At 41.6% G+C, this 15,484-nt stretch overlaps 1 protein-coding gene and 1 long non-coding RNA gene across 9 annotated transcripts in view; one reads left to right on the forward strand and one right to left on the reverse strand.

Moving 5' to 3' along the window:
• The window catches only part of ATG7 (autophagy related 7), a 252,739-nt gene that overhangs the window by 85,064 nt on the left and 152,191 nt on the right, over nucleotides 1–15,484 (forward strand). For all 8 annotated transcript variants that reach the window (XM_011280206.4, XM_045051957.1, XM_045051956.1 and 5 more), the window contains one exon: nucleotides 1,654–1,734. In XM_011280206.4, the coding sequence (XP_011278508.2) occupies nucleotides 1,654–1,734 (81 nt within the window). The remainder of the gene's footprint in view (nucleotides 1–1,653; nucleotides 1,735–15,484) is intronic.
• LOC109497275 lies at nucleotides 1,332–5,288 on the reverse strand. The gene is made up of 2 exons (XR_002153378.2): nucleotides 5,094–5,288; nucleotides 1,332–2,132 (listed from the first exon to the last, which is right to left on the reverse strand). It is a non-coding gene; the product is annotated as an uncharacterized LOC109497275 (long non-coding RNA).

The following is a 15,484-nucleotide window of genomic DNA, read 5'->3' on the forward strand; positions in this document are numbered from 1 at the left end:
ATAACATTTTTCCTTAAGTGAATTTAATATAAAAGGAATTGAGGTGTGAGAAGGCTCACTATGAGAATTCTTTTAAGCCTGTAACTTGCTGATCTCATAGGATCTCAGCATTCCCATTTATGACCTACTTCAAAAGTCTTTTCTAGAAGTTTGATGTCTCCTGTTTTGGTATCCTGAATAACAAACTTAAGACCCCGATTGTGCCTCCAGTCCTGTATGGTGAAATGGTCACCCACATTCCTGAGACTGAAAGAACTAGAAGATTGTCACATTTTCACAGGTTTGCAATGAGGCCATCTAACTAATCTCAGCTATCTAATTTATCATTTCTACCAAATGGTCTTTTGATCTTGGATTGCATCATTAAGGGTATTTGAAAGATTGCCATGGCCATTTCGATTTTCCAGTATGAACATGAAATTAGACAGGTGCAGTGTGGGCATGAAGGTGGAGTTATCACATTGCAGCAGGAAGCCTGTTTGTTTAAAGAGTTTGTCAGGTTTTGTTTATTTTTCTTTTGGGGTGAGTGTGGGTAGGGTGGCTAAAGGCAGGAAAGGTGAGGCTTGGTCCTTTTGCTCTTTTCAGGTGACACTGTTGATTTGTGTTGAGAGCTAATATCGAAAACAAACCTGTGATACCCTGAGAGAAAGGGAGGGAGGGGGTGAGGTAGGAGAGTAGGGGGCAGGAGGGAGGGTCAGGGCCACGTTTGGAGTCAAGACTCCTACTTTTGATTCTTAGCTCTGCCACTTTCTGTTTTCCTGAGCCAAGTTGCTTCACCTTTCTGAGCCTGAGTTTTATCAACATAAAATGGGGGCAGTTGGGAAGATGAAATAAATTAACTCATGAGAGGATTCATGTTGTCTGACTTATTATAAATGCTGAGTCCTGTGGACACTTCAGAGTTTACCATTCATGTTTTTTGTAATAATATGTTAATGATATACACAACAGTTTAAAACTCTCCTTTTGGTGTAAGTATAGTTCTAGAGAGGTAAAATGTTCTCAATAAATGACTTAAATCATAGTTTGTGGAACCTGGTTACTTACAGTGGATATCCTTTAAAATGGCAGCCAGTTGTAGTCTAGAAGTTTATGCTCAAGGTGGCACTGTTTCCCCATAAATTTGGTGGTGTTTTTTTTTTTTTTTTTTCCCCTGTCTGTTTCAAGTCAAGCAAATAACTGGATATATATTTAACACCTTCTCTGCCTTGGATAGTCCCCAGGCGTTCTCACCTGTGACACCCCACCATCATACCCTAGATACTCAAGTTTACCAATATTCACTATAACTTGCATGTGAGAGGTGAGCCATCATTAAACTAGTTGATCTGTTAAATTTTTTAAGACATTTCTTACAACAATACTTTACAGTTTACTGCTTTCATTTTGTATTTTGGTGTTTTTAGGTCTCACATACATGAAAAGGTTGTAGGCCCCGGCTCCTAATGTAATAAAGGACATGATACAGTTCTTCCTCAAACTGATTGTGGTACAGGGGAAAATCTCTATGCCGAACTTTATTTTTGCTAGTAATCTGTATCAGGACCACCATATTGTTTGCCACTTCTTGTCAGAAACTACAAATACGTTTCACAGGTATGGGCGTTCTGAGCTTGATGTGAATTGTTTTGTTTTGTTTTGTTTTGTTTTTAGATCCGGGGATTTCTGTCACGATTTGATAATGTCCTTCCTGTCAGCCTGGCATTTGACAAATGTACAGCTTGTTCTTCCAAAGTAAGTCACTCTGCATTTGAGGGACTTGGTTTTAAAACTGAGCCCATCACTGTACCAGCCAGAGGCACTGAAACCAACTGAGAACTTTTCGGCAGGGAGGGGTGGGGTCTAAAAAACTGGAAAGGATTTTCTAGGTGTTGCTTATCTGTATTCATTCTCACAGAGAAACCAGCCTGAGAAAGTTTGATTGATAGTATACAAAGAGAGACTGAATTAGATAATACAGTTCTGTATCGATACTTGCATCATGTTAATTTTCGGCTTGAATATGAACTTCAGTAGGTTTTGTTCTTCCCCTGAGGTTCCTCCTTTGCATAGACCATCATAGAGCAATTTTTAAGTGTTACTCAGACGAGGGGGGGATACTAGACAGTCCTGGTGGTGTGTCTTTTGGAGATCTACATAATGACAAAAAATAAACAGAGATTAGGGGCCTGGATAGGGAGCCCATCAAAGGGCCCCTTCAGCTTTGATCTTTCCAGAGGCTCTAAAAATAGAGCTGGTATGTCCTCCATTGTAATGGGAAACGGCTGATGTATCTCAAAACTACAGTGATGACATCTCATTTTTTTTTAATTGTTTTAACGTTTATTTATTATTGAGAGACAGAGACAGAGCATGAGCAGGGGAGGGGCAGAGAGAGGAGGAGACACAGAATCTGAATCAGGCTCCAGGCTCCGAGCTGTCAGCGGAGCCCGACGCGGGGCTCAAACTCACAAACTGCCAGATCATGACCTGAGCCGAAGTTGGACACTTAACCGACTGAGCCACCCAGGTGCCACACATCTCATTTTTTAATAGGTCTAGATATAGTGTAAGTTAGCTGTGCCTGTATACCGTGTGTTATAGCTAATTTTCTTTTGTATGCCTCTAAGCCTTCTGATGCTCAGTGATATAACCTGGGTTTTTAAAACCCAAGCTTATTGACAAGGCTTTCATGTCCAAGCGTTATGCAAAATAGAGTTGAGATCATTAATCCCAAACTCTGGCCTCTCAGTTCTAATTCAGGACTTCTTTGCCACGTAGCCTACATTTGGCAGTATGGAAGGGATTGAATTCTAGGGAAATTCCCTCCACTCTGAGTTGATAAGGTTTAAAAAACAAAAACAAAAACTTTAGGGCACCTGGGTGGCTCAGTCGGTTAAGGGTTCAACTTCAGCTCAGGTCATAATCTCAAGGTTTGTGGGTTTGAGCCCCACATTGGGCTCTGTGCTGCAGCTTGGAGCCTGGAGCCTGCTTCGGATTCTGTGTCTCCTTCTCTCTCTGCCCCTTCCCCACTCACACTTTGTCTTTGTCCCTCTCTCAAAAATAAATAAAAAAATAACAAAAGTAAAAATAAAAAAACTTCACTTGGGTCATATCCTATGAGAAGCACAATCCTAACCAGGTTCTCTAACAGCTTAACTCAGATTTGAGAATGTTGATAAATTTGGTTAATTTTTGTTGCTTAAACATTTAGAGCATTTTTTTCTTCAAAAAGTAAACTGGGGCACCTGGGTGGCTCAGTCAGTCAAGTGTCTAACTTTGGCTCAGGTCATGATCTCACAGTTCACAAGTTCGAGCCCCGCATCAGGTTCTTTGCTGACAGCTCAGAGCCTGGAGCCTGCTTCGGATTCTGTTTCTCCCTTACTCTGTGCCCCTCCCATGCTCATGCTCTGTCTCTCTCTCAAGAATGAATAAACAGTAAAAAAAAAAATTCAAAAAATAGGGGCACCTGCCTGGGTGGCTCAGTTGGTTAAGCACCCGGCTCGTGATTTCAGCTCAGGTCATGATCTCATGGTTCATGAGTTCAAGCCCTGTATTGGACTCTGCACTGACAGCACTGGAGCCTGCTTGGGATTCTCTCTCTCTCTCTCTCTCTCTCTCTCTCTCTGTCTCTCTCTGTCTTTCTGTCTCTCTGTCTCTCTCTCTGTCTCTCTCTCTTTCCCTCCCCTGCTTGTGCACAAGTGCTCTTTCTCTCTCTCTCAAAATAAATAAATATGAAAAAAATAAAAAATTAAAAAAAAATTAAATTATGAGCCATAATTTAAAAAAGAATAAAAAATGAAGTAAACTAAGCAGTGTTACTATTATGCATCCCAAGTGTCCATGTTGAGATTTAAAGCTTACCACTTGGTCACTAGTTACTCATAAGTTCATTCTTTTTGTCATCTCTTTGAGATATCTTCTATCTGTTCAAGTCAAGGCCTCAAGGATGTCTACATGCACTTCTTTCTTCAGAAATGCAAGTTTAAGATTATATGCTTTATAGTGAGCACATTTTGTTTTCTTTGAATGGCTCAGTTAATTGGTCTCAAAATAACTTGGCAGTATTAATTTTCATACTGAAATCATTTGGCACAGGTGCCCAAAGATTTTCTGTGGCTTTATGCAGATTAGACTAGTCAATGAAATAAAGATAATTGGGTTTTGTAAGTGAAATGCAAGCACTCCGATTCCTTCTTGTTGACTTTCTTAATTGAGTTAGTCCTGGAGATACTGTTTGTGAAGAATCACAAGCATACCAGCTAACCAAGGTCCCTTATTTTCTTTGAGAAAGAATCGCTTTGCATTTTTCTTTCACACTTATTGTAAGCATTACATTAAATATAGGTATCACTTTTTTTGTTAGCAAACTTAATTCTTCTTGGTGGTCATTCTGAGAGTCCTGCTTTACATAAACATGTTGGACGATTTAATACAAACTGCCTTGGATTTTAACAGCTGTGCTATTCCCATAGCGATCACTTTTCATGTGGTCTGGGTATTAAATTTCTTTTGTGCTGAAAAGGTTGCTTCACTGGCGCACGTATTTCCTTACAGTAGAAACACGGCCTTTACTTACTTGGCGAACTTCTTTATTCGCTTAGGAGAATGTCATTCTCTATTATCTGCAAACCCAACATTAATACTTTGAAATGACAAATCCAATTACAGTTTCATCTCTGTGCATGTGAATTTTTCTTAATGCATACTTAGCATAATATTTTTATACTGAGTCATATCATAGTTGTTATTGTTTCAGAAAGATTCTTTGGGGCTAAAAATGACTTTTTAAAAATTCTCCTTTGATATCCATGAAGTAATTTTTTCCTGTGGTAGTTTTTGATATTTTTGCTTCCCCCCGCACCCTCCAGGACCAAGGCCTCACTTGTCTTAATTTAATACAAATGCAGGCAGAAAGATGGGGGAGATAGAATAAGCTCTCAGTGCTGAGTAATAATGCTCTGTTGATTACCGTGTTTATATACATGTATAGACCTTTTATAAGGCCTGAGGTGGGGAAAAATATACTTCTCTGTGACTGGGAAGGCTGAATCATCTACACATAAATCATTTCTTATCTTGTTTGGTTTTAACTTGGCACTGTTCAAACTTACAGAAAAATTACTGAAGAATCTGGAGGGAGAGGGTAGTGAAAAGGCGCTTTCGTTCCAATTTCCGTATATCATAAGACTTTCTAAAATGATGATGTCTGCCACTGGAATTTCAAAAAATCGTATTTGAAGCTATACAAGTTGTTTTTAGTTCTAAAAAGGAATTTAGAACCAAGTCAAGTTTTGTAGATTGCTACCAGAGGGAAAAATAGAATTTTGAAACCAATGTTCTTAAAAGAATTTCTCATAATACATTGAATTAGTTATTATGAACTTTCACCTAAATATTTTGGGGGGAAGGTTAGGGTCTTTGTGGGGGGGTAACTTTCTATTTTGATATAATTTTACACTTACAGAAAAGTTGGAAGAATAGTGCAGGGAACCTCCTTATATTATACCCAGATTGACCAATTGTTTCTATTTTGCCCCATTCGTGTATGTGCCCACTACCCTCCCTCCCTCCTCTCTTCTTCCTCCCCACCTTTCTCTTTTTCTTGAAAATTTGAGAGTAAGTTGGAGACCTTGTGGTTCTTTCCAACTAAACACTGTACTTCAGTGTGAATTTTCCTAAGAAAAAGGAGTTTCAGGCAGTTTAATGTTGCCACAATACTAATCTAATCCAGTCTGTATTTCAAATGTTGTTATTTGTACCAGAAATGTTCTTTATTGTTTTTTTCTCCCAGTCCAATTCAGGATCTAATTCAGGATCTAGCATGAATTTAGTTATATCAATCTGGAAAAGTTCCTTAGCCTTTCTTTGTTTTTCTTAACCTCAATATTTTGATATTTTTGCCAGTTATTTTGTAGCATTTCTCTCATTTTGGGTTTGTCTAATGTTTCCCTATGATTAGAGTCAGGTTATGAATTTTTGGTAGAGGTACCAAAGATGTGATGATATATCTTTGTGTCAGGAGGCACATAATGTATTTTATCTCCTTTGGTGATGCTAATTTTCCCCTTCCTATATTTGTAACTACCTTCCCCAATGGTGAGAAACCTGGCTGTCATTATCCTGGATGTATTTACTCACTTGCTCAAGTCTAGAATACATAGAAAGTAGTTATTTGGTTTTTTTTTTTTTTAATGTTTATGTTTATTTATTCTGAGAGAGAGCAGGGGAGGTGGGGGGGAGGAGGGGGAAGAAAGAGAGAAAGAGAGAGAAGAGCCCAAGCAGGCTTCTCACTGTCAGCACAGAGCCCGATGTGTGGCTTGATCCCACAAACTTTGAGATCATGACCTGAGCTGAAATCAAGAGTCAGACACTCAACCAACTGAGCCACCCCAGGCGGCCCCATAGAAAGGGAGTTCAAAACTGCTAGCCCATACTACTGCAGAAAATAAACCTACTAATTAGAGTTCGATTTTTGTGCGTGGTTCTTGTTTCCTAGGTAGAATTTATATACAGTGGAATGCATGAATCTTAAGAGAGAACACTTCTTTATGTTTTGACAAATGTACACATGTATGTAACCCACGTTTCAATCAAGATATAGACTGTTTTGGGGCGCCTGGGTGGCGCAGTCGGTTAAGCGTCTGACTTCAGCCAGGTCACGATCTCGCGGTCCGTGAGTTCGAGCCCCGCGTCAGGCTCTGGGCTGATGGCTCGGAGCCTGGAGCCTGTTTCCGAGTCTGTGTCTCCCTCTCTCTCTGCCCCTCCCCCGTTCATGCTCTGTCTCTCTCTGTCCCAAAAATAAATAAAAACATTGAAGAAAAAAAAAATTAAAAAAAAAAAAAGATATAGACTGTTTTCCTTCAGCTCAGAAAGTCCCCTTGTCCTACCTTCCGGTCTGTCTTGAGGAAGGGGGACAGTATGTTGAATATTATGACCATTTTCTTTGCCTATAAGGAGAAAGCTGAGCACCTTCTGGTGTTTTATGCAACCATAGCCCAGTTCCTGGGACCTAGAAGTTGACTAGAAACTTGTCGCGGATCAGTAGTCCAGAGCAGGGCTGTGCCTGAGGCAACTGCATGTGGATATTCTTGTGGTTATTGCACAGTCTGCCACCCACAACCTTTGTGATACTGCAGGAATAGCCTTTTAGGAAGAAGCAGGCCCCATTCTTTGTTTTCATACCATCTGGGACTTGCCCACTGCACAGATGTAGCAAGATGTGCCCAGAAACCTGATCTTGGGATTTTAATTAGCAATTAGCAACCCTAATAATACCTTTGGTGTTTACTCTGCCACAGGCTCTTCTGTTGATGGGTTATGATTAAACTTCCCAAAGTGATTGCTGTTAACCTTTTGTGTGCATCTGTGTTCTGTGTCTTGAGGAACGATAGGGGTGTAGGAATAATACATGTTAGCTGGTATCCTCATAGAATAAATTATATGTTTTTGTTTGTTTGTTTGTTTTTGCCTTTCTCCTAGCCAACCATTCGATTTTTTTTTCTGTATTCTGTAATCCTAACTTTCTTCTATCATATTTCCTTGTTACTTAAAAAGCATGAGATAACAGTATTCAGCTTAGCTATTTAAGCTTTGTATAAGAAAAAAACTGTCCCCTGAGCAATCTGGTGCCTGAGATTCTACAAATGCACCCTTTAGAGGATAGAAAGACAAGTCATAGGGGTGCCTGGGTGGCTCAGTTGGTTAAGCAACCGACTTTGGCTCAGGTCATGATCTCAGGTCTGTGAGTTCGAGCCCCGCGTTGGGCTCTGTGCTGACAGCTTAGAGCCTGGAGCCTACTTCAGATTCTGTGTCTCCCCCTCTCTCTACCCCTCCCCTGCTCATGCTCTGTGTCTCTCTGTCTCTCAATAATAAATAAATGTTAAAGAAAAAAATTCTTAAAAAAAAGACAAGTCATAGATATGCAAAGAGAGGTTAAAGTTTTGCTGTATGGCTGTTAGCTGGTATTCATTTTATTCAACTGCCATTTGAGTCCCTGCAGTGGACAAAGATGATAAAAATAGCCACTGCCTTTAAGGAATGCTATCTAGAGGATGAGACTGACCTATAAACCAGCAGTGATATATAAACCATATCATGATATGCTCTGCAGTCAAGGTACATCCTCTTGTGGTGGTGTCATATTCCTACTCATTTTTCAAACAGGAGAGAATGGGGTGGTCTTGCAGAAAGTGACTTCTGAGTTGATGTTAAGGGATGAGTGGGAATTTCTAGAAACACGTGGGAGATAGAACAAGATGAAGGCATTGTAGACAGGGGATTGCATGAAGAATAGCCACAAGAAAGAAAACATGGCACATTTATGAAGCTGTTCAGTATAGCAGTTGTGACAGAGCACTGGACACCCAGGTCCGTACAGACTGTCCTGTTTGTGAGTGCTATTTCAATTTCAGCTCTTCTTGAGTTGGAATCTGGTGGACTTGGTCTAGCATTTGAGGCTGCCATTTTGAATTTTACAATTCCATTTAAAATGGTTTCTCATCTAGCACCAATCATAGGGAGTTTCCTAGCCTAAGGAGTCCAGCAGCTGCAACAGGGTGGTGTAGAGGCCAGGAAGTCATTCAGGGGATTTCCAGGGTCTTGGCTCTGAGTCCCTTGCTGGCTGCCTGAGTGACCACAAGCAAGGTGCTCCTTGCTCTGTCCACCTCCTTTACTTCTTTTGTTAAATGAGTCAGTCAGATGAGAAAAGCTTTGGCTCTCTATTGACACTCAAAGTTAGTAGCTCTTATATTTTCCTTTCTTAATTTTATTCTTTATTCCACAGCAATCTATTTTAATTATAGAAAAATCAGAAAATATATTTAAGGTTAAACAGGATAATCAACCATATTCCAGCCACTCAGACCACAGTTAGCCATTGATCTCTGCCCTTCTTGACTTAAGAAAGACAATTGCTATGTATAGAGGTATGTACAGATAATTTTTCTCTCTGAACATTCCTATTGTATGTCTGAAATTAGCTTTCGAGAGAGGGATTTATGGTGCTTCATCAAGGATACTCCCTGCTTCTCTGATTTGATAGTGTTTTAAATCTCAGTCATTTATAAGGACTGGCCAGAGCCCAGTCGGAAGAGCTCTCCAAAGTTTGTGCCAGGAATTTTTGCATACAGCTTCTCAGTGGCAAATATTACTCAAAACTGGGCTGCAGCCAGCTTTTCCTTCTCCTGTCCAAAAGGGACATAAATCTCTGATTTGGAAAATGATGAGTAACCCCCAGGTTCCCTTTCCCTATCTCATTTACCCAGTGAGGCCTCCAGTCTTCTGTTGTAATGTGTGATGGATTCCATGTGCATGGTCGTGTTGTATAAGCTGTATCCCACATCTTGTGCTTAGCAACTAGTGTTTCCCAGTCTCCAGAGCTGCTTGGTTCCCTAATGGAGACAGAATATCCAGCCAGAAGCATTATGGAGTATGTAACTGCAAGCTCTAACCTTGGAGCTCTTGGCTCTTCACCTCCTTGAAAAACCTTGGACATTTCTCCCTTTGCTTCAATTTCCTCATCCATAGAGTGGGGAAAATATTTTCTGTTTCCCAGGGAAATTGCAATGGCTGACGTGTATCCAGTTCCCTGTGACCAAGTACCAAGGCCTTTGCCCACTCCTGGGACTGGTGTTGACATCAGAAATGAGAAAACAAAGACCCCTGTGATTGAAATAGGTCACCCGGGGTGTGTGGAACCCTCTCTGGGCTCACTGTACAAGCAGGTACAATGAGAGTCCTGACTGAAGGTCAAGGCTGCCCTGGCTTTGAGAAGCTGAGAAACCTTCCATCATGACTCATGACAAGTACTGCCAAAACCTTCTCCTCGAGTCCAGAGAACTGCGCCTTGCTTGCTACCTCTGACCAGTGGTCTTCTGAGACGTCCTAATTGGTAGTTAAAGCTTGTACTGCTTACTCCTCTCCCTGTCACCTGAGGTCACAAAGGCATGCCTAGTTTGCTTGAACACATTTTTTTCTTACAGGATCCTTTTATGATCCAGACCAGAAAGTTTAGTACTGTGTTCTTACATGGTTCCACTGGCTGCCCGGCCCAAGCATAATCTTCAGATTGTTGAAAATCTGGGTTCCTATTAGTTTGGAATTAATCTCACTCACTTTTGGGCTCTTTTCCCCTCCCCCACCCTAAGCCCATCTCTTGACAGAGTGGTTCTTAACATTGAGTCCTGGGCCTTGTGCAGAGTGACCAGAGCAGTAGACCCTGCTTCTCTGGGGAAAAAAATAAAAATAAAAAATGCAAAGCCACACACAGTTTTACAGACAATTTCAGTGACTCCATGAAGTCCCAGAAACATGCCTGTGGATCCTAGGAAAGCATCCTTGTACTATGAGTTTTTCTTTGCTGCCATTCCCAAGCTGTCCTGGGTGAGACGCTGGGGAATGAATGTTGCAAGTAGCCCCACCATGACCTCTTGTATGGCTTTGGAAAGTTGCCATCTCTCTCTGGGGACTCATTTTCCTCAGCTGTAGTAAAGGGAGATTCAGGAGCTCATTTACCACTGGATTTTGTTTTATGACTCTGAGATTGTGCGGTCTCTTGATCACCATTTCTTCAGGCCCAACTATGTTTAGGACAGGGAAGATACTGACCCTGCTCAGAGCTCTGAGAGTTCTCGCATCTCTGGTGGTGCACCGATTTGACTCCTGATGGACAAAGAGCCCCAACTATTATCTGTTCATGTTCCTTCCTTTTTCATATAAAGATTTATGTGTATTTTATAATTTATATTTATGTTCATACTTCATACATTCATTTATATTCATAAAATATTTATATATGATATTCATGAGACATCTTCCCTTCTCTCTCCACCCTCAGTAGCTTTGGAAGTAAGGGGGGGGGGGCAGGGCGGATCATGGTAGTTACTGCTGGGTTTTTGAAATAAGGGAGCCATCAACTTGGGGAGCTTTTTATGGATGTATGTGCTTGTACATGGACAAGTTGTATACAACATATAACTAACTGTTTACACTGAATACTAAAAACACCCAGATATATATTTATGTGAGTTTATTGTAATGACTCTTGGCATAATAGTTTACGTGAGCAGACATTAAAGCTCCTAATTCATGATACATTTTTGAAGGACACAGAGGTGAATAAAAGCCTCTGAAGTTTCTGATGATGTCCTTCTGGACAAGATAGTAAACTTACATTACATGATTCAATATAACTTGCTATACTTGAATTATATAAACATCTTTACTCAAGAAATGTTCCTGGGGTGCCTGGGTGGCACAGTCGGTTAAGCGTCCGACTTCAGCCAGGTCACGATCTCGCGGTCCGTGAGTTCGAGCCCCGCGTCGGGCTCTGGGCTGATGGCTCGGAGCCTGGAGCCTGTTTCCGATTCTGTGTCTCCCTCTCTCTCTGCCCCTCCCCCGTTCATGCTCTGTCTCTCTCTGTCCCAAAAATAAATAAACGTTGAAAAAAAAAATTAAAAAAAAAAATGTTCCTACCTTGGAAGGGGTAACTAGTTTTTAGTAAATGGTAGGAAATGATCAGGTAGATGTTTTGAATGGCAGAAAAAAGTAACGATTCAGTAGGTGAACAAATGAACAGCAGAACCGGAGAAGGAAGAAAGAAGATAGCTCTGCCCTGCAGGAACTCAATCAGACAGGTGGGTAGGGCTCAGCAGCAGGATGCCCTTTGCCTGTTAGCGCCAAGGTGTGATTTATCCTTATTCCATAAATGCCATAAGTGGTGGCTATCACTGAATGTTACGTTTCAGTGTTCCGAATATTTATTCAGCTGATCTCCTTTTTCAGCTTTTACTGTCTCCTTTGCTTTAGTTGATGCTTTCGCTGATTTGTTATTAGATTGGAAGATCATTTTTAGAGGATATTAAAACAAGGGGCCTTTGGGATTCATCAAAGATGACCTAACATTTTATTAAAGGACACATTTTGGCAATGAGTTCTTTGAAGGGTTTTGCTTGCTCTCCTGCAGGATTTTTAAGAGTCTCCATTTTATTTTTTCTAAAAAGCCTTCCAATACCCTGTCCAGGTATTTCTAAAAGTACTTACCACCATAGCCTTTTTTGCCATAGAAGATGTGGAAAGAACTGTTTGAGAACATCCCATTCTTAAAGCTGCTGTCATTATAACTTATAAAATATTTTATGTGATGATAAATTCTGGAGTGTCTGGCCCTCCCTAATTTTTTTGTTTGTTTTTTGTTTTGGGGTGTGTGTGTGTGTGTGTTTAAGTAAACTCTGTACTGCACATGGGGCTCGAACTTATGACCCTGAGATCAAGAGTTGTGTGCTCTGCGAACTGAGCCAGCCAGGTGCCCCTGGCCTTCCCTAGTTTTAAATAAGTTTTTATCATAGAAATTAAAGTTTTTTTCTTTAAGTTTTTTTTAATGTTTGTTTATTATTGAGAGAGAGACAGAGAGAGAGACAGAGTACAAGCAGGAGAAGGGCAGAGAGAGAGGGAAACACAGAATCCGAAGCAGGCTCCAGGCTCTGAGCTGTCATCACAGAGCCCCACGCGGGGCTCGAACCCACAAACCATGAGATCATGACCTGAGCCGAAGTTGGACATTTAACCAACTGAGCCACCCAGGTGCCCCAAAGTTGTTTTTTTCTTCACAAGGAAGAAAAGACTGCATGCTTCTCTTTTCTAGAATTTCTAGTGGCTGATTAAAGTGCACACCAAAGTTTGACATCTTGACTTCATAGCCATCCGACTAAAATGGGAAAATTTTAGTGATCCTTTCGTCTGTGATCCTGAAACAGCTGCAAGTGTGCCAAATGTAAGCACTCAGTGGGAGAATAGATGTAGCGAGTTTTTGCAAATCAGAGGAACCGTGTACTTGCATGTGTGTGTATCCAGCAGGGTCTTGAGGAATGGCAGTATATGTGGGATAACTGACCCGCCTCCCATGAGGACTGTTCTGAATAGTCCCATTGCCTGTAGTCAGAACTTACCTGTCCTCATGACTCTAGACAGCCTTGGTGTCTTTGTAGTTGACTCTGGATTCCGTAGAGCATTTGGATACTTTAAAGACCTTTGTCAGCACTCCCACTTGGGATAGAAGTCCATGCAAAAGCATATATTTTCATGTTATTTATAAAGGTGGGAGAGGAAATTTGGGTTTCTCCCAGTTCTCAGTTGTACTTGACATTTCCCTTTTATATCCGCTCTCTCATGAAGGACCCTGAAGGGGGAAATGGTAACAAAAGTGGGAATTGAGGCAAGTTATTTATTGTTGTGTTAATACCTCTCACATATCCCAGACGTGGGACATGAGCCCAATATTGCTCTTTATGGGCCACTATCTAGATTTTCTGTTAGTTCAATTTGACCCGGCAGACTTGACTCCAATCATAATGCAAGCAGGCTTTAAAAAATAAACAAGTGCAAACCGATTTACCAGTAGAGTAACGTGTGTACCAAAGAAAACAAAAACATGCACGCGTCACTTGGCTCTACTGGAGGAGTAAGAGTTGTATTTCCTAACATCTGCCATTTGTTGCCTAATAGCTTACTGTTTCCTATTATTGAGAATATTCCAGTAGGCACTTAATACCTGAAAAATGAGGCCTGTGACACCCTAGCACCCTCTGTGCAAAAGAACTGCAAGTCCCAAGAAGAGGGCCATCTCCCAGGGTCCCTGGGGGAGACGGTGTGCTTGCTTCGGCTCTGCCGTGCAGGCTCAGGACATTTGACAAGTTCTTCTGGGGAAATTGCTTCAGATCTCACAATATTTTCCTCTTAATAGCCTCAGCAGTGGTGAGTTCTTGACCTTTGAGGGTGGGTTTGATTTTTTGGAAAGACTAGAAGTAATTTGAAGCTGCATGTTGTGAATCAAGGGAACAAGCAGTTTGCAAGAAAAACTTTAAAATTAGAAAGAAAAAAAAAACAGCACTGCAACAGCTTCAGACAGTTTGTAGGGTCTGATTAAGCGAGCGCACCAGTTCAAGGGAGCTCGGAGCTGGCTGAGAGATAACAGGACTTTTTGATACGGTTAGTGCCATAGAAAGGGCACTGGCTTGGGCATCCAGCTCTTGATTTCGGCTCAGTTCACGATCCTAGGGTTGTGGGATCAAACCCTGTGTCAGGCTCCTGGCTAAACATAGAAGCTGCTCTCTCTCTCTGCCCCCTCCCCTGCTTGGATGCTCGCTCGCTCTCTAAAGATTTTTAAAAAAAACCTTAAAGAAAGAAATGAGCACTGGCTTCAGAGACGACGCTACCCACTAACTGTGTCACCAATGACAAGTATCTCAAACTTTCTGCGCTTCACTTGGGTGGAAAAAAGATACCTTTTTAGGGGCAGTGAAGATTAAACGAGAGCTTGTGTGCCACTGTCCTATATGATTGGTACTGTAAGTGTGTTTAATTGTTCGTTCTTTAAAGCAGAAATCAGGTGCAATTCCCATCTCCTTTCCTAAGTGGACTCACTTCGTAATTATAGCCATAAAGTCTTTCTATCCTTAGAGGTTGAAAAGGGAAGGAAACCAAAAGGATGAGCATTTCTTTTGAAAGGGCATGGCCTCAAGAGGTGAGCAAATATTAATGTGTAGGTTATTACATTCTGTGTCTTTTTCTCTCCTTTTCACTTTTCTTTTCTAGTTGGCAGTTAATCTTAATCCAGCGTTTTCATTATTAACCAAATGAAGCTGAGGTTTAATGTTCCCAGGAATGTGTGCTAGGGGAGGAGGCGAATCTTCATATTTGCCGAAGTTACTGTGCAGGTATCTGTGACCAGTGTCAGGCCCACAATTCCAGAGGAGCGGGTATGAACCTTAAGAAAGACATCTTGGCTATGTTCCCTCTGAATTCTGAATACCTGTGTGTTCTTAGAGGGTAGGGATGTAAGGGACTCAGGATGGTAGTTCTGTGACACCACCAGGCCTCCTGCAGTCCATGCTCCTGCCCCTGTCCCACACTGCTCCTCAGAAGCCTTTCTCTAGCCTCAAGCATCTTGGCTTTCCTTGCCATGGCTCTGAGTGAGGTTGGAGGCCAGAGCAACACTCACAGGGAGGGCCAGCTGCCTTGGCTTCATCATGTTAACTGCTGCAGTGTTTCCCTCTTTTTGGGCACATGTTATGGATGTCTTCCCAATGTCCTTTTCAAGCTTTCCAGGAAGTGGCTAGCAAGAAGGCTACCCAATCTATCAGGTCAAGAGTTCATTAAGCTAGGAGAAATGACATGGAAGTCCAGGATTTCCAGCGCTCTCAGTTCACTTACCTACCATGTTAAACATCTCTCTGACAGTGATGTGGCAAGACTAACACTCACAGAATCTTTATGTACTGTCCTTGGGGAGTGTGAGGGGGAAGCTTCCATTTAAAAGTTTTAGCAGGGGTGCCTGGGTGACTCAGTTGGTTAAGCATCCGGCTCCTGGTTTTGGCTCAGGCCTGGTCTCATGGTTCGTGAGATCAAGCCCCATGTTGGGCCCACACTGACAGTGAGGGGCCTGCTTGGAATTCTCTCCCCTGTCTTTTTGCCTCTCCCCTGCTCATGAGTTCTCTTGCTCTCTCTC

The sequence above is a fragment of the Felis catus genome, chromosome A2 (assembly GCF_018350175.1).
Source record: "Felis catus isolate Fca126 chromosome A2, F.catus_Fca126_mat1.0, whole genome shotgun sequence".
Classification (NCBI taxonomy): domain Eukaryota; kingdom Metazoa; phylum Chordata; class Mammalia; order Carnivora; family Felidae; genus Felis; species Felis catus.